We start from the raw sequence: 25388 nt of genomic DNA on the forward strand, positions 1-25388 counted from the left end.
GTCGTCAAAATCATTTGACAAGTCGACATAATCATCTGACAAGCCGACATATTGACTTTATGTTGACCTGTCAGAAAATTATGTCGACTTGTCAGATAATTATGTCGAATTGTCAGATATTATGATGAAAGTGGCATGAACACGCTTTAATAACAAGATACTGAGTCCGAGATGTGACAAGTGGACATGATTTTCTGGCAGAAATATGCCACCATACTTTACTATGTGACCATATATGTAGACGTAAACTTATAATAGACCCTAAGTAGTCTTGCATGATTAATTAAGACCGAATGTATATATAATATTATAAGATTTAATATATTGATTGATTGTATCTTGCTTCAAAATTTAGGCCTTTACTCGGCACGTACGGCCATTGAGCAGTGAGGGTTCTTTAGCGTGCCACACCTAATGTGACACGGAACATCCGTTTATAAAGTCATCTCCGAGGACCCGTGACATTCACACCTGATGCCAAGCGTTTGGCATTTGAACTTCACTACCTGTTTTAACGACTGAGGTCTGTCGCGGCAGGGATTCGAACCCCGGCCTTCCGCATGCGAACGTTAATTCTAACTTCTAGACCACCGAGGCCGGTGTGTGTGTGTATATATATATATATATGTGAAAGGGGGGGGGGGGGTCTAGTACTTGATCTTTTACGTACTTTTCACAACCTCCACCTCCTACCCCCATTTTACCCCTTTACTGATGTACATAACATCTTAAGGAGATCGTGAGAGAGTCTTTATGCATGAAAATGCTTAGTTTATTTTCTACTTGTTTCCAAAATTTTGATCATTCTAATCTCCATACTCAGCCTTTATTACGCAATAGAAAAAAGACAAAAAAAGAAACTGATTTAAAGGTTGCTCCCGATAGGCTGGAGGCTGGATTCTGAGCATTCCTTTCAAATTGTCTACTTCTTATATATATATATATATATATATATATATATATACTACTCAAAATTTGATAAGGATCACTAGGTTATATGTGTGCAATTTACCACTAACATAACAAAAGACAAATTTGACTCAGAAACGTGTTTACTCAGGTTATGAATGAAAATTCATGAACGGCATGAACTTGTATCAATACGGAATGCTTGAAATCTGATAACAACACCAAAAGGCATTTCATTACAAAAAGTTAACAGCAAACCAGAGAAAGAATTACACATTTTTTGGGGATAGTCCATCATTACACTTAGTCGATGAAGTGTCAATACCGGGTATGGCCTCCCCTTGCATCAATGACGGCTTGACAACGTCGAGCCATGTTGTCAATAAGCACCCGGATGTTTCCAATGGGAAGATTGTTCCACTCTTCCACGAGAGCGTTTCCGAGCTCTGCCAAAGTCGTGGGTTGTGCTCTACGGCGTGAAAGGGTTACCTGCAGCATGTTCCATACATGCTCAATCGGGTTTAAGTCCGGCGAGCGCGCTGGACAGTCCATACGGACAATTGTCTCCTGCTGAAGGTACTGCTCCACCACCCTGGCGCGATGAGGACGGGCGTTATCATCCATCAGGATGAACTCAGGGCCAACAGCACCAGCGTAGGGTCTGACGTAAACAGCGAGGATCTCATCCCGGTACCGCACCCCCGTCATTGTTCCTCTCTCCAGGACATGAAGATCTGTTCTCCATCCCTGCTGATTCCACCCCAGACCATGATGGAACCACCACCGTAACGGTCATGTTCACTGATGTTGGCATCATGGAAACGTTCACGTTGTCGTCGCCACACTCGGTGCCTCCTGTCTGTAAAGTCCAAACAATACCTGGACTCACCGGTGAACAGAACTTGAACCCAATCGTTCTGTGTCCAAGTGACATGATCTTCAGCCCAGTCCAATCGCTCCCGCCGGTGTCGAACAGTGAGAGGGACTCGACCACATGCCCTTCTCGAGTTGAGACCTGCATTGTGAAGCCGATTCCGTATCGTCTGCGTGAAAATCGTGCAATGGTAGCAAAAGCATAAACTGTGATGAGAAACGCATTTTCCATGGCATGAAATGCACGTGCAAGTTTGTTGAAGACGTTTTTGATTTCACTTGGACACAATATTGCTAGTTAAGCAGTTATCATTTTTTAAACAGAAAAATATCTATGATCCTTATCAAATTTTGAGTAGTATATATATATATATATATATATATATATATATATATATCAATCAGTGGTCTTATATATCGTAGAATTAAATGATATACTGGTGTTGCTATCATTTGAATGATGTAAGTATCCGCCTTTCATATCATTTGGACTCAAAGTCTCGTTAAAATTGAATAACTCTTGAACTTTTTGGTCCGCAAAAAGGGGGATCCGGATCCCCTGGAGACCCCCCTCTGGATCCGCCCTTGATATATATATATATATATATATATATATACCTTTACTAAAGTATGCCGGCGTGAAGCGTCGCGGTTCATACCCTCTGGTATTTTCAAAAATGAAATGTATAACATGTATATATACTCTGTGAAGCGTTTCGACATTTTGCAAAAGCACATGTTTTTTACGTCTCCAAATGATTCAGTCCGTCCTCAGGTCATTCCTTTTTGAAAAAAAATTAGAGATCTACATATTTTCTGTCTACGTTCTGTAAAAACTGCTGGGCTTGAAAGTTCAAGTTATAAAGCATGCATTCATCATCATTTTTAAAGCTTGACTTATAGGACAAGAACTTCTATAGATAACAACATTGTTATTATCAAAGCCCGGTAATCACATGTTATTTATATTTTACCGCTTGTAATTGATATATAGCAAAACATATCCACAAGGACTTTACGAAATTAATATGTTTATGATTTCTTCCGGGAGTGATAGCCTAAAGACATATTCATATTGTGATTGTATCCATCAAACTGTAATCTTACATTAATTAAATCATATACACAGTAATTGAATTCAATTCAGTCTACTTACATTTTGATATTTACATTAGTATATTTTTTTCCAATAGGAATGGGGCATTTTCAATATAATAACGTTGTCAGCTCCAAATCTTCTAAAATTAAAAAAAAAATAGATGTAGAAGTACACTAAAGGCTTATTCGTTTATGCATTAAGCAAATCCATCACTTGGATCAAACATATGTTTTAAAAAATATATAGGGTGTCTGGTAGCGTAATGGTTAACGCACTTGCTTCTCACCGCTGCGACCCGAGCTAGATCCCCGTGATCGGCAGTGGTTGTATGTGAGAGGGTATGGTTCATTCAGACTCGTGGTTTCCCCCCGGGTACTCCGCTTTCCCCCCACTCAAAGGGTCCCTAGTGCAAACATCCTTGCAAGTCTGTAAATAGCTAGTACACATGTATATAGCTAATGTTCATTGTTGATTATGTATATCCGACTTTAAAAATAAAGATTATTATTATTTATTTAGTTATGATTATTCTCAATGTATTAATTGATTAAGTCGGTAATTTGGGAATGCTTTTTAAAAACATTTAAGCTATAGAAAGGTCAGTAGTTTATCTCTGCTGACGGTTTCACTTAAAATTCATTTCTGGGAGGGGGGGGGGGGTAGGGTTACAAAATTTGACACAGTTTCAGATTTAATTTCATTCGGTAGATTTTTTATCTATTCATTATTTCAGATATTGCTTGATATACTTGTAAAATTGAAATAAAATAAAAAAAATTATGAGCAGATTTTTTCTCTCTCCGAAAGTTTGTGTCTGATAGTGTCTGAGAAACACCATATCTAGGATAAATTTGACAGAGTCAGATCATCCCAATGTTTTCCTTAGATGTATTTTGAATTTCTAATTAATGTTGATATTTTAACTGTGTGTTAATGATGTTAAGATTTCTATTTCCATAACAAAAATAAGATGGGGTTTTGGTAGGGATATTTTAATACTGTTTTTACAGCTACTAAAACATGTGTTTCTAATTAGAGATATTTGAATTGTTCCATTGCTTAATAGATAGCTCAAGTGTTGATAGCTTGGATTCGCATACTCTTTAGTCAGAACGACTATTAAAATTATCTTTTTAAAAAGATACACAGGGTATTATACAAAGAATAGCCAGTACAAGTAATACTACGTATTTTATAAACACAAGAGACCTTGGTTGAATTGCTTTGTCCAAAAATGTCACATTCCTTTGATTCAATGCAACAGCTTGACTCCATTCTAACGACTTTAAATTCAACGAATTTATGTTCGAGAGAAACATAAACATATATTTATTTGATAAGTAATTCTAAGATAAGCACATTATAAATACTCTTCTTGCAAAGTTCCATTGCTAAACCACACAAGAAATGTCAAAAGAACCAATAGGGGTTATTCCCAATTCTAATAAGGCTATATTGCTTAAGCTGAGGTGATTTTGATATATATATCCCAGCAACTTTTCCTTACCATACCTGACCTTAACTGACTTTTGATCTTTTAATCTATAATACAAAATGATCATAATTTACTCATAGACTCTTCGTGTGAAGTTTCAATGCAAAAGTTAAACAGGATTTTTCATATGTATATTATTCGGAAGCTGGCGACCTTGATCTTTAAATCTCAAAAATCAATAGTTTCACGAACTCATTATGTACAGTTACATTGCTAAAGCTGAAATGCCACCTCTGATATCATTTAGAAACAATTTCTCACTCTGTGTGACTTTGACTTACAATAAATACTGTCTGTGAAAAGACTCAAATGGTAATTTATAAAATTATACCTGGAAAAGTCAGATGGACAAATGAAGAGACCCAAAATAACATCATCTTTTCGCGAAAAAAAAAAGGGGGGGGGGGTACAAATAAAATCTCATTAAACGTACATTACATGACCAGATGCTTCTAATGCTGTGTAGAATAATTATTCGATCTTTTAGTTTTTAATAAGCGGTGATCAAGTCATGTAATTTAAAACATTCCGCGGTGTTTCGGTTTCAGGATACTGTAACTAACTGTACATCATAATATCCAGATACAAATTATGAAACAGATGTTCATCTGGAAATCATCGCTTAAATGAATTTATCTTTAAATCATATGATGTCATAAAATCAATTTTAGACAGAGTAATTAACATTTGCTGTGCTTGGCACTTCCAATCTTAGTTAACATTGTGTTGTTATTACAGAAAGTGTGAACATGGACGACGGTATCATAGCGACTACGTCCAAAACTGTTTATAATTTCATCTACGACTTCGTGAACAACAATTACGACTCGGAAATAGACGTAAGGAACACCACCTTTTTGCCGTGGTCTGTGGAAATAGAAGAAGATTCACTTCTCCACAATGCCAGGCTATTTTACTCGTACTGTACCCCGTTCATTATCGTTTTGGGATTATTCGGAAACATTCTCTCCTTGTGCGTGTTCCTGTCGAAGAACTTGCGGAGCCTTTCGGCTAGTACGTATCTGGCCGCTTTGTCTATTGCAGACCTCCTAACCCTAGTGTTCTACGTCACAGTAGAATGGCTCAGGCGAGGACTAGTGTACCTGGATCCCAACATGAAGAGCAGGATTCGATTCTTTGACGAAGAAGTTGTGTGTCAGTTCCAGCTGTATATGTCGTATGTGTCGCGGCTTTCATCTGCGTGGATTGTCGTCGCCTTCACTATGGAGCGCTACATTGGCGTTTGTTGGCCATTATTAAGAAAGGACATCTGCACCAAACGCGGGACAAAACGGGTTATTGGCTGGTTAATCGCATCCTCATCAGTTGTTGTGCTGTATAAACCAATCCTGAGCGCAATCTACGTCAGTGCGGAGGGAAACCACTACTGCACAACTGACAAAGATTACGGCTTCCTGGCCTTCATTCTGGACAGTATATACGCCATTTTGATCACAATGGTTCCGTTCTTGATCATATCCGTCCTCAACATCCTCATTGTACGTAAGCTTCTGAGACGAAACAAGCGGCAGCAGAACCATAGCATCGTCACAAAGGAGAGTCTCATTCGATTGGAATTCACCATCATTTTATTGGTAGTGTCGTTCTGCTTTGTCGCCTTTAACGTACCATTTTTTGCGGTGTGGCTGCGGAACTTTCTACACTCCAAACATGTCTCTAGTGTTGATGTCTTAACCATGTACGAGAACCCGGATGTAGAGTATTGGCAGGGAATTTTATACATAACAAGGACCATTTTCTACATGAATTATTTCGTCAATTTTTTCTTGTACATCATCGCGGGTGCTTACTTTCGGCGGGAAGTCAGGATGTTGTTTTCCCGCCATTTTCAAGATCACTCGTACTCTCGTTGTTCTGTCCGTCTGTACTCTCGCTCAAACGTGCAGACTCCTCAGTCATATTTGTGAGACAACTAATTGAGTCATTTGATCCGAGAACTCAGATTCTATTGAAATGTATATGCAGACATACTGATGTTATTAGGTGTTTTGTACTGTGCACAAAGATCGTGTTTTTAATTAGTGTCTTGAATGTACATGTATACGCATAGAATTCCCCTATAATCAAAGAATCTGTTTACGATAGTAAAAACACAGCAATATTGACTCAATTATACTGACATCGCAAACAAAATAATTATATGTATATTTATGCTTCATTTTACATTAAAAGAAAATGAAAGGGGGCGACCTAAGATGGACCCAAAACGGGGAATGGGGTTTTAAAAATGCTGACCAAAGGTAGGAGGGTGGGGGTTGCAACGCGCGTAATTTCCTTTAAATTATATAGTAAATTGATCGAATTTTTTTTCAACTAGGTAATTTTTCTAAGTTGTCAATAAACCAATGTTGTAACAGTACTTTCAGTAATTGAGAATTTTTTGTAGTTTTTCTTCCTTGATTTTGAGACAAAGACTGCATGCATTAAGCCACGGGCGAACAAATTTCTTGGTAATACACTCGACCCGACGTGTTAAAATTTCCGCTAAATAAAATCTACAGCCCTAAGAACATAATCGTGTAATTTTTGTAAATCTTCTAAAGAACAACAGGGCATTGATTAGTCATGCATCTTCTAGTATTGCAAACTTAAGTTTGTTCAAATCATGGCTGGGTCACGATATAGGGATAGGGGTAAAAGTTTTACATGGGAATATATAACAAGAGGCCCATGGGCCTAGAATCGCTCTTCTGATACATTGTAGAACAGGCAAAAATTCTCACTAACCAAGATTCATCAATTAACAAAGTTTGATGATGTTAAGTCAAATAGTACCTGAAAATTTAAATGTAACTGTCCAAAAGTAGGTCACAGTGACCTACTTTTTGTCGACTCACTGAAGACTCAAAATGCATCAACTGACAAGTCAAATAGTATTCAAATATATCGGACAAATTCCAAAAGAAGGCCACAGTGACCTACTTTTTGGTCGACACACTCCAAAGACTCAAGACCCATCAGCTGACAAAGTTTGATGATTGGAAGTCAAATAGTATCTGGAATATTCAAATATAGCCGTCAAAATCCAAAATAGGTCACGGTGACCTACATTTTAGTGAACACACTCCGAAGTGACTAAATGCATGTCACACGAAATTGAACATCAATTTCATTAGTACTGTCATATAAGGAAGTACATTGGCAAATGTAAATATAGTACATTGATTTAACCATAAGTTCATCAATCCAACATTTGACAAAATACCTTTAACATTTACTACCCAATTTTTACAGTTCTGTTTACTACTCATTTCATCATACATATAGTATGACTTGGCAAAGGCACCGTCCCTTGGTACCCCCTGTATTCGTGACAACATTTTATAATATTGTTTCATTTTCCTACCCATGTAACATCCTTGTTGTACATCGCATTTTCAATCTACTATAAGCCAACTCAAGACCAATATCAATATAGAAATGGTATACATCTGTTTATCGTGTTGTGTAGTTCTATTTAATTGTATACAATACTCATGTAAGCTGTCTTGAATATATAACATCTGTATATGGTATGCATGTGTACATATTGTGGTATCATGTATTTATTTTTGTGTATACTATAAATAAGCTGTCTTAAACACTTAGGGTACAAGACTGCCAGTCTGATGGACTTGGCTCAGGCACCGTCCCTTGGTACCCTCTGTGCTTGTGACAACATTTTATTATATTGTTTTACTTTACTTCCCATATAGCACACTTATTGTACAGTACATTTCCCATCAGTATTGTGATGAGAATTCAATACCTATGTCAATGTAGAAACCCTTAACGTGTATATGGTGCACATGTGTAAATTGTATCATGTAGTTACAATGTTTAATTGTTAATCTGTATATGCCCCCTGAGGGCCCTTGATTGGTGAATAAATAAATATTATTATATAGTCATAACATGATTTTAAGATACAATATTTTGTTGATAAAAGCTTTAACCAATATTTTAAAATTCGTAATTTTCTCACACATTGCAATGGTAATTTGATATGGATGAAAAGTGGAGGGTATGTACAATATTTTAAATTTATTTTATTTAGTCAAAAAATGCAATTTTAGTAGAAAGCAATCTGATAAAAAGAAAATAATAAAAAAAACCCTGCTGGTCTCGAACCCGTGATCTACAGTCTGCAGTCGACGTACTAACATACTGAGCTACTCAGCTAGGCAATGAAATCGGAAATGAATAGAGAAATATTGCTGGTATTTTATATTTTCATCCATGTTTTAAGAGGAAGTCGGCCATTATATGACGATGTAGAGTACGTCCTTAAATTAATCTTCTGATGAATATCTTGCTTGGATTTCTCGAAAACATCAGGACGCCCTGGAGCAAAGTCCAAGGAACTCCTGGATTTCAGCACGTAGTGCATGGTGATCTGTGCCTGCATGGTTTAAGGATAATGCGACAAGAACTCACGGGGTGTCGGTAGTACGTTTGCCTAGTTTAAGATGTATACATGTATGGGTGATGTAGCAGGCACGCACGACACTCCACATGCAACAACTTGCAAGAAAGTAATAATTACGCAAAAGTGCCACTCAAATGTAATTTTGAAGGTGAATTTTCTATAATTGGCATGTTAAATTGTTTAAACTTTCGCCTTTTCCCTAAATCGGTGACCTCCGAGGTCAATGCGCATCGGAGATTACGAACAGGAATTACTGACAGGATGACAAGGATTCATGAATCAACATTTTCTGCAGATTTGACGGGTTTATTGCTTCAGATTCTATGAAGATATAGATATTCGACCACAAATATGTTAAATATTTGTTATTTTATTTTTCAATTTATTTGTCATCTCCCTCTCTTCGGGTAGGCCTATTTCTTTACCGAAATCAAAACCACTGCCAGTTTCAAAGAGATTTTTTGCAGATTAATCAATTTAATGGTGTTCAGTTTCCTGGACTATTAGATGTTGCCCTGGTGGTATTTACTTCTGCAAGGAACATTTTCTTCGTGTTATTATTCCGTGTGCTCCATTCCATTTAATATGAATGAATTATCATACTACCAGTAATCTTCTCTAACCAAGTCAACAAATACCACTTATTCAGAGAAAACTAGTCCAAAGAGATTATTACTTGGCTATTTTCTTCATATAGATAACTGCACACACTTATGTTGCATAATTAAACATTGGAGAATCTAGATTACGGGCTAATTCATTTTCTGTATAATATTCATCCTAAATGTCAGTAGGCATTACCCCATGTGTTTGTTAGCATATACATATCTAAACAGGATTTTGAAGTTACCTTTACATTATTATATATCATAGACATAGCAAGAGGCCCACATGCCTTAGATTTCATAGTCCAAAGGCCTATGAAATCTAGAAAGAAAAAAAAAGATTCCTGTTTTGAATACTAATATTCAAGAAAAGTACATGTATAAATTTTAAGAACACATCTTTCTTTTTTAAATGCCCTTTAAATTGCCTATAGTGATGAAAGACTTTACATAATATATGTAACATTAACAAATAATGACTAATTTGGATTCATCCTAGAGTGAATGCCCTGGGGTTGTGAAATTCACAAGTTTGATACATCCTTTTCCTAAATATGCTTTTAGTTTTTATACCACATCAGCAAACTTGAAGTATTTCAAATGATAAAGAAAACATAATCACTATAATAATTTTGGCTCCACCCTGGAAACAAACCCTTGACCCTTGGATCATGAAATTTACAATTTTGGCAAAGGAGTAAAAGACTCCACTCTCTTTAAATATCTCTGTACATGTACAAACCAGAACAATGTATATTTTATATCTATCTAGATATGTACAAACTAGAACACTGTACATTTTATATCTATCTAGATATGTACAAAGCAGAACAATGTACATTTTACATCTATCTAGATATGTACAAACTAGAACACTGTACATTTTATATCTATCTAGATATGTACAAACTACATGTAGAACACTGTACATTTTATATCTATCTAGATATATACAGACCAGAACAGTGTACATTTTATATCTATCTAGATATGTACAAAGCAGAACACTGTATATTTTATATCTATCTAGATATGTACAAACTAGAACACTGTATATTTTATATCTATCTAGATATGTACAAAGCAGAACACTGTACATTTTATATCTATCTAGATATGTACAAACTAGAACACTGTACATTTTATATCTATCTAGATATGTACAAACTACATGTAGAACACTGTACATTTTATATCTATCTAGATATATACAGACCAGAACACTGTATATTTTATATCTATCTAGATATGTACAAAGCAGAACACTGTATGTTTTATATCTATCTAGATATGTACAAACTAGAACACTACATTTTATATATATCTAGATATGTACAAACTAGAACACTACATTTTAAATCTATCTAGATATATACAGACCAGAACAGTGTACATTTTATATCTATCTAGATATGTACAAACTAGAACACTACATTTTATATATATCTAGATATGTACAAACTAGAACACTACATTTTATATCTATCTAGATATGTACAAACTAGAACACTGTATATTTTATATCTATCTAGATATGTACAAAGCAGAACAGTGTACATTTTATATCTATCTAGATATGTACAAACTAGAACACTACATTTTATATCTATCTAGATATATACAGACCAGAACAGTGTACATTTTATATCTATCTAGATATGTACAAAGCAGAACACTACATTTTATATCTATCTAGATATGTACAAACTAGAACAGTGTACATTTTATATCTATCTAGATATGTACAAAGCAGAACACTACATTTTATATCTATCTAGATATATACAGACCAGAACAGTGTACATTTTATATCTATCTAGATATGTACAAAGCAGAACACTGTATATTTTATATCTATCTAGATATGTACAAACTAGAACACTGTATATTTTATATCTATCTAGATATGTACAAAGCAGAACACTGTATGTTTTATATCTATCTAGATATGTACAAACTAGAACACTACATTTTATATATATCTAGATATGTACAAACTAGAACACTACATTTTATATCTATCTAGATATATACAGACCAGAACAGTGTACATTTTATATCTATCTAGATATGTACAAACTAGAACACTACATTTTATATATATCTAGATATGTACAAACTAGAACACTACATTTTATATCTATCTAGATATGTACAAACTAGAACACTGTATATTTTATATCTATCTAGATATGTACAAAGCAGAACAGTGTACATTTTATATCTATCTAGATATGTACAAACTAGAACACTACATTTTATATCTATCTAGATATGTACAAACTAGAACACTACATTTTATATCTATCTAGATATATACAGACCAGAACAGTGTACATTTTATATCTATCTAGATATGTACAAACTAGAACACTACATTTTATATATATCTAGATATGTACAAACTAGAACACTACATTTTATATCTATCTAGATATGTACAAACTAGAACACTGTATATTTTATATCTATCTAGATATGTACAAAGCAGAACAGTGTACATTTTATATCTATCTAGATATGTACAAACTAGAACACTACATTTTATATCTATCTAGATATGTACAAACTAGAACACTACATTTTATATCTATCTAGATATATACAGACCAGAACAGTGTACATTTTATATCTATCTAGATATGTACAAAGCAGAACACTACATTTTATATCTATCTAGATATGTACAAACTAGAACAGTGTACATTTTATATCTATCTAGATATGTACAAAGCAGAACACTACATTTTATATCTATCTAGATATGTACAAACTAGAACACTGTACATTTTATATCTATCTAAATATGTACAAAGCAGAACACTGTATGTTTTATATCTATCTAGATATGTACAAACTAGAACACTACACTTTATATCTATCTAGATATGTACAAACTACATGTAGAACACTGTACATTTTATATCTATCTAGATATGTACAAACTACATGTAGAACACTGTACATTTTATATCTATCTAGATATGTACAAACTAGAACACTACATTTTATATCTATCTAGATATGTACAAACTAGAACACTACATTTTATATCTATCTAGATATGTACAAAGCAGAACACTACATTTTATATCTATCTAGATATATACAGACCAGAACAGTGTACATTTTATATCTATCTAGATATGTACAAACTACATGTAGAACACTGTACATTTTATATCTATCTAGATATGTACAAACTAGAACACTACATTTTATATATATCTAGATATGTACAAACTAGAACATTACATTTTATATCTATCTAGATATGTACAAACTAGAACACTGTACATTTTATATATATCTAGATATATACAGACCAGAACACTGTACATTTTATATCTATCTAGATATGTACAAACTAGAACACTACATTTTATATCTATCTAGATATGTACAAACTACATGTAGAACACTGTACATTTTATATCTATCTAGATATGTACATACCATTACACATAACCATACATTACCTATCTATTTGGAACTACAGATGTTAAATAAAACATTGTTTTTGTACAAGATATGTACAAATAATTACCAAATACTTTCTGCATGACTCTGCATGTTTTTTGTGCTTATCAATGACTGGATTACAAGAAAAAGTCATATTTGATTCCAAACTTTTCTAGATATTGGCATGCTATAATATTAGTAAAAGTTGGCATCTCAATTATGACCAGTTCACCATGGAGAGGCCAACTGAAAACCTGTCCTGAATACAGGGCCATCATCTGAACAGATTGTATGAGAATGCTTTCATATTAATTCTATTTAATGACCCCAGGCTTCATCACCATAACCCGAGAACAGACTGGGCGGGCTTCATCACCATAACCTGAGAACATAAAATTTAGTATATACCTATGACTTACTAAATCACACAAATAATTTATTGAATTAGAAAATAATCTCAAAATGAAATTTATTGACTTACAAAATTCAATATTAATATTTCATATAATTAGATCCATTTGAAACTTTGATTTACCCCGGTAAGTATATTCTCAGCTTAATGTCATGGAGCCAGATGTTCTTATGAAGATTTTAAAGGTCATAATATTCCTATTTACAGGTTGTATTTCTAAATCAAAACTTGGGTCCCACTGTGGACAGAGACCACCATTTAAACAAACATAAATCTAAATTTCATAGAGATGCTTTCCTTTTGATTTCACTAATTCTCTTCTATGGAATGTGATGGCAACTATTGTAGATACCTAAATATACATGAGGAATATATTGTGTAATTTTGTGAGAGGCATCACTCATGAAATAAAATTGCTTGCTTTTAATTTTCTGGTGCTAAAATACATGCAAGAACTCTTCATTAACAGATGGCACACAAATTCATGTTCACGCGATTTTATGTACAAGTCCATTCGCCATATTTTAAAAATACTTGCATAGAAAAAGGATTCTACAGTTTATTTTGGAAAAAAGTTAGCCGCAATAATGTAGTTCTCTTCGATTTCTTTTATTCTTACGTTTCCTCTTCCCAAATAAAAAAAAATGGAGAGGGCTACATTATTGCAACTAGAAAGAAGGGTATGGAAATACAGTATATTTTTAAATGATTAAGAAATATCACATAAGAAACCGAGTTTTAATGCATTTCATTTCATACAAAAGAAGGCAACTTCACAGTAACTGCAATTCATCTTTCACATGCAGCAAATACATTTGTATACATGATTATAAATCAAAATTCAACCAACTCAAGAGATACAATACCAAGTGTGTCTAAATTGTGACAGTGGATTCTCGCGTTAACCAAAGATATAGCATATCAAAAATTTAAGTATATTATTAGTCCATTGATGCTGTTACCATGGAGATTACTGCATTAGAAGAGCACCTGCTGCGTAACTGACCGAGGAATCACTCATCTTTTTGCAGCGACTGGACTGAGCGTAGTTCAGGAATTTAAATGACATTCTGTGTCCATTTCCATTTCGTCGCAGAGAATCAATTGCCTGTGAGCCAAAAGAAGAATATTAAAATTTCTAAGATAAAACAAGGCATGAACTTCAAATTACTGCTCAAAGCTAAGAGAAATTGAAAGTCCAAATGTATGAGAGCTATTACAAAACTTAAAACATCAACACCAATACTCTCTTTATCTTGTCATCAGTTGACAGTGTGGCTGCAGAACAGTAGCTCTCTGGGAAAAAATCATCTTCGCTAGATGGAAAAAATAGGAGTTGACCCCATTTTTCTCTCATAGAACGACAGCTCTGCAGCTATTTTACTCATTACAAATACTGTGAAATTATTAAATAAGGTCAGGCAAAATAGCTTCATTTTTGATATGTTATAATGATATGCCATGATTATACTTTCTGAAGTACAAATTTCAAGGTGTACATGAACGTTTACCATTCTTTGGTAAATGGAAAGCATAGATTGGTATGTGTTAATGCTATTATTATAAAGAGATTTGTACATGACTTTTCTGCATCAAAATAAAACTCCCATCATCCTATCCACTGTCCTTTTGTTTTTTGATCTAGCAAAGTCATATCTTGTTGATATTTCAAACGTACATAGTTACTGTAGAATCATTTAAATTTGTGGGGGCCAATTTTCGTGGATTGCTGAATTTTTACGGGTTCATGGGGACGTGATTTTGTGGATTTATATATTTGTAAGATTCTTGTATACTAGTTGTCTTTATTCGTTGAGGATGTAAATTCGTGGGTGAGGGGTACCCACGAATTCCACGAAAATTGAGCCACCACGAATTCTAATGATTCCACAGTATCTCGATTTCACCCTAGTCTTGTGGTCCACTATACAATGCAGTGCACCACACTAGAACACCTGGCTAATACATCGATCATAGCCAGGGCAAGACAAGAGATGTGTGACGTCCCTGTCTATGTTTTGATGTCATAATACAATTGTAGCAGTCGCAGATATAAATGGTTTGTTTTTGTGCTACAGAAATTACAAGCATCTGGATTTTCTGTACCTAAAACTAGCTACAGCTCACGTTCAGTTTCCATTACATGGCATATCCAGCCCTGTGATGTGAAATTTGGTGACAGCCTGGTTTATTTCATGTTCTAGCTTTTTATGTAGCTGCAGTTCTGTAGCCCTCCAGTCGTACATATTGAGACATTAGACCAGTTTGACATCCCAATATTTAGGACCAGTTTGACATCCCAATATTTAGGACCAGTTTAACATCCAATTATTTAGCATTAGAACGGAATCGTTCCAATATTTAGTATCAGTTTAACACCCAATTACTTAGCATCAGACCGGAAACGTCCCAATATTTAGCACCAGTTTGACATCCCAATATTTAGGACCAGTTAGACATCCCAATATTTAGGACCAGTTTGACATACCAATATTTACGACCAGTTTAACATCCAAATATTTAAGACCGGTGAGCTACACGACCGCAGCTACTTTTTAACCATACTCTGGCTTAGATCATAATGAAGTTCATAAGTAGAACCACTCATTTTAATGAGATTAAATGTTCATTCTTTGAAAAAAAGAGAAGTTACCTTGCATAATTTCACATTTGAATTGCTATTGTTAATCATTGTTTGGTTTCCCTCATTGTGAGTGTTTGAAATGCTATTTTTAATCGTTGTTTGGTCGCCCTCATTGTGAGTGTTTGAAATGCTATTTTTAATCGTTGTTTGGTTGCCCTCATTGTGAGTTTTTGAAATGCTATTTTTAATCGTTGTTTGGTTGCCCTCATTGTGAGTGTTTGAAATGCTATTGTTAATTGTTGTTTGGTTGCCCTCATTGCGAGTGTTTGAAATGCTATTGTTAATCGTTGTGTGGTTGCCCTCATTGTGAGTGTCTGAAATGCTATTTTTAATCGTTGTTTGGATGCCCTCATTGTGAGTGTTTGGAATGCTATTTTTAATCGTTGTTTGGATGCCCTCATTGTGAGTGTTTGGATTGCTGGGTATGACCACACTGGGTGTACCAGATTGGATAAACACCTTCACCGTCTACTCCCACAAAACAGAACAAACCAATAATAAAAATTTTCCAGTTTGCTTGATCACAGTGAAAATTAAACACCCGTGAAATTAAATGATGAACACACACAGTAAAATCCAGTACAAACTCAAGAAACAAATCAAACACTTACATTTAACAGAACACCTATGGGATACCGACCACATATAGTGTTTTCATAATTTTTCAAGTATTGAGAAAATTTAACAGGATCCATCTGTTCTATAGCCTCCATTCCCTGTAAATGAGAACATGTCACTTAAAACTATGAACACAACAACAACAAAAAAGTTCTTTAAACTGATTTAAATAATAGCTTAGACTGAAACAATAACACATACAAAATTTTCTTTTTGTTTTGGTCATATAAAACTTTCAAAGAATTATATTCTATTCCACTATTTTTTTTAACAGCAGTTTCCAGAAACAGAACAATATAAGCAGTTGATTTACCATTTTATCTAAGGCCTCAATGGATTGCCAGATGTCTCCACAAGATTTATCATAGAATGTGTAACGGAATCGTTGTCCCCAGTGACAGAAGTCAGAGGATATCACAAAGAAATTGGCAGGATCGGCTAAATATTGGCTAAATATAGACCCATACAGTTTCTCTTTATCAGATGACAGAGAACCAACCAAAACTGGTACCACGGTGAAGTGGCCACGCCGACTACAATAACATACAACATGAAAATTGGAAATGTTCTTTATCAAAAAACCACTTAAAAAGTGTTTCATTACATTTTTCAGTCACTCATAGCATCAATCAAAAATGTACATCAATCACTCACTTAATTGGAGTAATATAAAATTCATTCCCCATCACCAAAGATTCATCGATACATTGGGAACAACAACTTTTGCAGCACTTTAAACAGTTACTGTTTCTTTGAGATAGGTTACAGTATCACTGATGTAATAAGTGTAAATACACGTCATTTCAGGGAATGTTCCATAATAACATCACAATGCAAACTGATGTAATAAGTGTAATTATTATATAGCTAATAAATAGTCTATTATAAAATCTGCGCAAAATCTAGAGAATGTGAGTGTCCAATATCCTGAGAATTTATTTGAACGCTAACTTTGCATTGCGTAAATTGTGTGCGCCCGAAACATTCCGAGTATGTGCAGTCAATAATGACCTTACCGTAACGACATAAACAAGGGTTTAATATAGAACAGTTAAGAAATGCACATTTTTACCTTACCGGGTAGATGCCAATATTGATGAATTCTCGTCTATTTTCGAGTATTTCAAGTGAAAAGGGATATAACTTAACAACTACAATGTAAATACTTTAGCTATATAATAAAAGGGTTATTGAACTTGTATTGGTGAATATTGACACTCGTTGGCTGTCAAAATGCACTCGCAAGCTCGTGCATTTTCACAACCAACCCGTGCCAATATTCACCAATATAAGTTCAATAACCCTATAATACACATCATTTCAGGGAATGTTCCTTAATGACATTACAATGCAAATCATAACACCCACAAAAGATATACAATAACAACAAGGTATGATTAAATATAACTATGATATGGTAATATTATCTTACTTTTGTCTATCTAATATTTGAACTTCTAACATGAATATGCAATAGTAAGAACAACTATAAATGACAGTGTATCGTGTCAGCAGGTCTAACTATAACACATAAAATACTCAGCATTCCAGGGAAAGTATACTAAAATCTTAATACAGAGGGTCGCTATGGCAGTTTAACTGTACATACCTCTCCATGACCTTGGCAATGTACGGTAAATGCATCTCTATGCTATGTTCATCTTCATCTGTACTCAACTTCATTTTCTCAAAAGCTTTTGTGGCATTTAACTCTTCATTTACTGCAGAAAAAAAATGTACAAAGTAAAGGGCCTGATTTAAGTGACTACACTAATGCATGTACAGGTAAGAGTTGTAGTTCTTGTCCTAACACTCCGTAGTTACACAGTAACAAGTCAAAGTCACTGTGAACCTCTTGTCCTAACACTCCTTAGTTATACAGTACGAGTCAAAGTCTCTGTGAACTTCTTGTCCCAACACTCCTTAGTAACACAGTAATGAGTCAAAGTCGCTGTGAACCTCTTGTCCTAACACTCCTTAGTTACACAGTAACAAGTCAAAGTCGCTGTGATTGTCCTAACACTCCTTAGTTACACAGTAACAAGTCAAAGTCGCTGTGAACCTCTTGTCCTAACACTTTTTAGTTACAAAGTACCAAGTCAAAGTTGCTGTGAACCTCTGGCTGGCTGTAGTACACTATTCTGTATATCAGTATGAAAATCATGCTTAATGGAAAGAACAGGGTCACGAAGGACTGTAACTTTTTACATATATCTAACATCTATGCCTGGTTGTTCTGTAATTAGCAGTACATCTACCTTAAGAATATCAAATTGAGTGAAATCATGTTAACTGTTACTTGGTCACCTTTCTGATCGAGTACCTGGATACTCGATTGCAACAGCATCATCTTGATTAGTTCAAGATGCATTGATGCTGTTTTATTCTGATCTTCTCTGTCATTGATATTACCATTAATCACTCTATCCTTTGGTTTTAAGAAAAAGATATCTACATAAATTATTCACATAACTGTCCATCCTTGCAGTTGAATTGAGAATCTCCAGTCACATTTTGTCTAAATTTCACTAATATCTGAGAAAAGTTGTACATTCATGATGTCATATTCCAGGATCACCTACATTTTTCCCATAATAAAATATCATCAAAATTAAGTATGAAATAAACATCGTTTTGGGGGTCATTATGTAGTCCTTTATTGGTTCTGTTCTTTTTTCTTACCTTTCTGGTCTATTATCAGATCATACAATGGTGTTTGATAGTGTGAAGTTTCTGTGAGGGCACAACCAGACAAACGGACATGATGAGAAGGTCCAAGAACAAAGACTCTCTTACTGAAAGTGAAACAAGAATAACAAATCACAAAAACATTCTCTCACCAGAGGGTGCATTACGCAAGCTTCACTTATACCTCTGTCAATGCTTGGAGTCATGTGACAATATAATAACACGATATAAACAATCATTCTTGTTTCCTTTCCCTTTATCGATAAATGTTCTGGCAACAGGTGATATATCATTCCCACTGGCACTTTGTTAAGTACATTTTTACCATTTAGCAGTTTGTCTCTTATTTTCCAAGTTTTATAGTTTTTACAGCCTTTCTCACTTTTGATTCCATGTTTACATTAAATCTCCACCACATGAATGCCTTACATTCATACACATAATACGAAGTAGTTCCAAATTTAGGATCAGAAAACAGTGATTTTAAAAAAATTACAGTTAGCACCAATTTAATTGCACCAAAAGCTTTTCATAATATGAGTAAATATTTAGTCCGAAACATAAATGTTGGATATTAGAAACTTTTACTACAAAATTTCTGTAAAAAGCCATTGTAGTGCTCATAGTACACGGAACTCTGGGTAGAGAATGTCACAAAGACTCTCTTACTGAAAGTGAAACAAGAATAACCAACCACATTGTCTGTGTAGCAAAGATCTTGTCTGACAATACTCTTGATAAACACGTTGTTTTAAAACAGAGTGCCAAAATAGTTACTTTGTCTGTATATACAATTCATTTAGTGGCCCATGAGCCACAATACTTGTCTCCTTTAATTATCCTGCTTGTACAATGATCATGGTGATATGATTAATGAATACTGAAATATCAGATCCCTTTCCCACTCTAGCTTCAGGCCCATGATTTGACAAATACACATGACAATTGATGCATCTGTCCAATAGGCTTTATGGAAATTAATCATGTGACCAAATTACAGATATATCTAAAATATCTTTAATTCTTATAGCTAGAACTCAATATGTCCCCCCAAAATAGGAACAATAGAAAAGGACAGGTTGACTGACAGAGACCCTTCCAGTTTCATTTGTATGGGACTAATATGTCAAGACAATGTGTATGGTATTTCATGGTCAGCAATTTATCATGCTTTATTGATTGGTATCACTCGGTATTACATCACATTACCCTGCAGTGAACTTACATGGTGGTGGGATCGATCTGTCGGTAGGCGTGGCCACCACAGGCCCCACAGTACACATATCCTGCATGACTGAAAAACAGGAAGATTAGAAATTATCTCCCCTAAAAACCAGCAAAATTAGACCCCTGAAAACAGCAAGATTAGAAATTATATCCCCTGAAAAACAGCAAGATTAGAAATTATATTCCCTGAAAACAACAAAATTATCTCCCCTGAAAAATAACAAGATTGGAAATTGTCACCCCTGAAAAACAGCAAGATTAGAAATTGTCTCCCCTGAAAAACAGCAAGATTAGAAATTGTCTCTCCTGAAAAACAGCAAGATTAGAAATACAATGAACATTGGAGGCAACCACAAATATCAAATGCACTGATTTTACAATAACAGGTCAAAGTACATGCATTATTTTTTTAAGGAAATGCCAGCAAAATTAAAATACAATACATATCAAATCAAGACAACACAGAACAAGATGTGTTTGTGAAACACAAATGCCCCCGATAATGGCCAATTCCGAAGATGGCCAAGGTCACAAGGGCAAATATCTTGGTACCAGTAGAAAGATTTTGTCAAAAGAAATGCTCATGTATAATATGAAAGCTCTAATATTTACCATTTAGAAGTTATGACCAATGTAAAAAACATTAAAAGTAGGTCAAATGTCAAGGTCAAAAGGTTTAATACCATCAGAAAGGTCTTGTAACAAGGAATACTCATGTGAAATATCAAAGCTATATCACTTACTGTTCAAAAGTTATTTGCAAGGTTAAAGTTTTCAAAAAGTAGGTCAAACTCCAAGGTCAAGGTCACGGGGTCAAAAATGTTGGTACCCAAACAAAGGTCTTGTCACAAGGAATACTCATGTGAATATCAAAGCTCTATCACTTTTTGTTCAAAAGTTATTTGCAAGGTTAAAGTTTTCAAAAAGTAGGTCAAACTCCAAGGTCAAGGTCACGGGGTCAAAAATGTTGGTACCCACACAAAGGTCTTGTCACAAGGAATACTCATGTGAATATCAAAGCTCTATCACTTACTTTTCAAAAGTTATTTGCAAGGTTAAAGTTTTCAAAAAGTAGGTCAAACTCCAAGGTCAAGATCACGGGGTCAAAAATATTGGTACCCATGGAAAGGTCTTGTCACATGGAATAATCATATGAAATATCAAAGCTCTATCACTTATTGTTCAAAAGTTATTATCAAGGTTAAAGTTTTCAAAAAGTAGGACAAACTCCAAGGTCAAGGTGTCAAAAATGTTGGTACCCACGGAAAGGTCTTGTCACAAGGAATACTCATGTGAAATATCAAAGCTTTATCACTTATTGTTCAAAAGTTATTAACAAGGTTAAAGTTTTCAAAAAGTAAGTCAAACTCCAAGGTCAAGGGGTAAAAAATGTTGGTACCCACGGAAAGGTCCTGTCACAAAGAATACTCATGTGAAATATCAAAGCTCTATCACTTACTGTTCAAAAGTTATTAGCAAGGTTAAAGTTTCAGACAGGATGACATTATTACAGACAGGACAAAAACAATATGCCCCCCCCTCCCCCCCCCCCCCCCCCCCCCCCCCCCCCCCCGATCTTCGATCTCGAGGGGCATAAAAAAGTGTGAAATTCTCAAGTCCAATACTTGCTTATATGAATATTATTTTTTATTAGCTTACCAAGCTTTGAAATCTATAATAATATTAATGTTACTCAATTTCTCAGCCAGAAAATTGCATGCCCTTTTCCATCTTCACCATGTTGGATGACAGTCACAGCATTAACAGACAGTTAAAACCACTGCTGGATCCAATCATGGGAATACAATCTACTTAAAACAGCTAAATACTTGGAGTACAGTAAAAAAAAAAACTTACGGAGCAATAATGGCTCTCGCAGGGGAATATGAAGGATTAGCCTTTGACAACCACTCATCCAACTGATTGCTTAACTCCCTTCCTGAAACCGGAAAAGTTTATTGATTATTTCTGAAAAATAGAATTTTTCTGACACAACTGAATTGCACAAGTTACAAACAGTCAGCAGAACAATATTTAAGAACTGTAATATTAAAGTAACTGGAATTAAATTCTGTTCAAGATCAAATTCTTGAACTCACTTTGAACATGTTGAAGACAATGCCTGTGTCAATGAATGAAAGACAACCACTGTCAAATTAAAAAATAAAAATTGTTATGTTTCTGCATATGTCCAAGTCAAAATTAGGGTAAGCCATAAGGAAATAAATTTTTTTTTCTCAAACTTTATTTCAGTTAAAGTTATACAAAGAAACATTCTGGTCATGATCTTAAATTCAGTTGCAGGTGAACGGCTCATTTTTCACTACCAACACAACTTTTAGATATGCTTGTAATTTCTTGCATCTTGATCTATATATATATGTATGTACTTCACCCACAGCAGAACCTCAAAACACATGCATCCCTCCATAACATTCACATTTCTAATCTATATCCATCCCTCCACAACAAACATTCACATTTCTAATCTATATCCATCCCTCCACAACAAACATTCACATTTCTAATCTATATCCATCCCTCCATAACATTCACATTTCTAATCTATATCCATCCCTCCATAACAAACATTCACATTTCTAATCTATATCCATCCCTCCATAACAAACATTCACATTTCTAATCTATATCCATCCCTCCACAACAAACATTCACATTTCTAATCTATATCCATCCTTCCATAACAAACATTCACATTTCTACATATCCTTCCGTAAGGCCAAGTAAAATTAATTAGTAGATTATCATTCCCGCCCGCCCCTCGAAAATCGCCCCGCCCCGATTTTTTTATTTTTCAAAATTACGATTTCCGGATATTTTTATGTCCGGTCCGGTATCGTACTTTGTTTCACTTTGCCTTTTAGAAACCCAAATACACATGTAATTATGATTTATAAAGCCTTTTCTCAATGAGAGATGGCATGGTCAAGAATACCATGGCGAAAAATAAAAAATAAAATCCTCCCACCCGCCCCATTTTTTTGTGAAGTTTGAATGATAATCTACTGATTAATTTTACTTGGCCTAACATTCATTAATTTCTACAGCTATGGTCAGGCACGTGTCTCAATTTAGATAGTAAGATTGCTTATCATTATGCATCCTTATGATGAAATTATTGACCTATTTCTTAACAACATGTTGTAAACGAAGGGATCAAATCTTACTAAAATTAAATGTTAGATTCACTCATTCCAGTTACATCTAATGATATTGCATTGAGGGTAATGTTCTAGTGACCCGAGACAATGAAGGATCATGCTTTTGTTTTGACCAATCACAGTATGTCTAACTACACAGTTTAAAATCTGTATTTACTTTTTGTTAGCACATTCAACTGAATCAGCTAATGACAGCTTTTATATTATAGATCTACTCTTGGAGTAATAGAATTTTTCACATGATATTTTAAATAACATAACGCAGGCCTGATGGTAACACAAATTAAATATGACATATATTTACATGCCATTTCAAGGGGTGTTGGTGCAGAAAAATGGAGTTCTCTATTCACAGTGCAATTACACCATTGTCCATTTATGCTCCATGAGTCATATAAGTGCGTAGAGTGTTTTGTTTCATGGTAGCAGATGTATCAGCACAGAAGTTTGTTGCTGTGGAAGCTAGCAAGTAAAGTGTTGCAATTTTAGCTAGTCAACATAAAATGTTTATTGAGAAAATCCCTTTCTTGATTAACAAAAAACCGTCACAACACATTCAGATTCTTTCACTGTTGAGTATAATGTCTTCCAAAAATTCCAGTATTTTGCATTCTTGGTGTTATACAATAAAGAAAAGGCTTGAAATTTCTAAACAACCACTTAAGATTTCACAGCAGCTATTTCATTGATTGACACAAAGGTAACTCCAACATGACCACACATGGGATGTTATTAGATCCTTGTGTACCAAACTATGCAAGGAAGGATCTAATTTTAATTAGATTAATTGAGTTCAAGGATATATGCATGCATTGTTATTTTATTTTTAAAATTTTTGAAATAAAGAATAAACAGTGATGCTGTGCATTCTTCTGAATTTATTGCATACAGAATTCTGAAAGCTGTACAATACTGCAAGTGGCAACTAAACTGATTAGGCTATATGATATAATATCTATTGAGTATGATGCATCATCTTGGACCATTCCATGTCCAGAATGCATAAAGTTAAAATAGTTTTAAAAAATTTGAATAATACGAGTGCTTAGAATAGTTACAGTATGTAGAGCCCTTTACTCAACTATAAATAAACAATGGCCAGCGTGGTCACTGAAACACTGAAATAACAGAACTCGGCCACAAATTTCAGAAGCACTTACCGTCGTTCGTGTACCAACTCCCTGCATGGGTAGCCCGCCTAACTTTTGACATATTAACCCCTATGATAATGAATTATTTACAAATTTATTTACTCTATACCGCTCTTTCAAGTGACAACTTACAGACAAGTCTTTGTTTACCAAAAAAATTCCCCAAAATTCAATTGCAATAACGTGTATGCCGATCCCGATGCCACGGTACCATAAAATCAAAAAACATTAAATAAGCAGTCTCTCGTCGCCTCGTTTCGCTCGCTAGCCTATTAATTAAGGTAATCAACACACAGCATTCAGAGTTTCAAGGTTTCAAGAAAAATTCAACTGGTGAAAATGGACGCAATTTTTCAACTGTTTCCTCACCAGATTTCGTCCAATATCATATAACTAGTTAACTGTACATGTATACCCCCCCCCCCCAACCCCCCGCGAGGGCCCTAAACATATAAGAGAGAGAGAGAGAGAGAGAGAGAGAGAGAGAGAGAGAGAGAGAGAGAGATTTCATCTTAAAGAGATATCTCTCTAAGTGAAAGAGATATTTCTTTAACTTTGAGAGATATCTCTCAAAGTTAAAGTATATATATTATA

At 34.5% G+C, this 25388-nt stretch overlaps 2 protein-coding genes across 2 annotated transcripts; one reads left to right on the plus strand and one right to left on the minus strand.

The window, feature by feature from the left end:
* The first annotated feature begins 5101 nt into the window (after window positions 1-5101).
* Window positions 5102-8308, plus strand: LOC125650928 (probable G-protein coupled receptor 139). The gene has a single exon (XM_048879498.2). The coding sequence runs from the start codon at window positions 5126-5128 to the stop codon at window positions 6302-6304; it is 1179 nt and encodes a 392-aa protein (XP_048735455.2). The 5' UTR covers window positions 5102-5125; the 3' UTR covers window positions 6305-8308.
* A 5700-nt stretch (window positions 8309-14008) lies between these two features.
* LOC125652833 (protein MEMO1-like) lies at window positions 14009-24983 on the minus strand. The gene is made up of 8 exons (XM_048882264.2): window positions 24804-24983; window positions 22319-22400; window positions 20460-20528; window positions 19229-19341; window positions 18156-18267; window positions 16860-17079; window positions 16540-16644; window positions 14009-14392 (listed from the first exon to the last, which is right to left on the minus strand). The coding sequence occupies exons 1-8, from the start codon at window positions 24853-24855 to the stop codon at window positions 14255-14257; spliced, it is 891 nt and encodes a 296-aa protein (XP_048738221.1). The 5' UTR covers window positions 24856-24983; the 3' UTR covers window positions 14009-14254.
* Window positions 24984-25388: the final 405 nt, after the last annotated feature.

The sequence above is a fragment of the Ostrea edulis genome, chromosome 5 (assembly GCF_947568905.1).
Source record: "Ostrea edulis chromosome 5, xbOstEdul1.1, whole genome shotgun sequence".
Taxonomy (NCBI): Eukaryota; Metazoa; Mollusca; class Bivalvia; order Ostreida; family Ostreidae; genus Ostrea; species Ostrea edulis.

Bases quoted from the DNA above. Each gene is read 5' to 3' on its own strand.
- LOC125650928 (XM_048879498.2), top strand. From the start codon at position 5,126: ATGGACGACGGTATCATAGCGACTACGTCCAAAACTGTTTATAATTTC.
- LOC125652833 (XM_048882264.2), bottom strand. From the start codon at position 24,855: ATGTCAAAAGTTAGGCGGGCTACCCATGCAGGGAGTTGGTACACGAAC. The intron at 19,342-20,459 runs GTAAGTTCACTG...TTTCACTTTCAG, and splicing joins CAGATCGATCCCACCACCAT to TAAGAGAGTCTTTGTTCTTG. The intron at 17,080-18,155 runs GTATGTACAGTT...ATGTTATTGTAG, and splicing joins ATTGCCAAGGTCATGGAGAG to TCGGCGTGGCCACTTCACCG.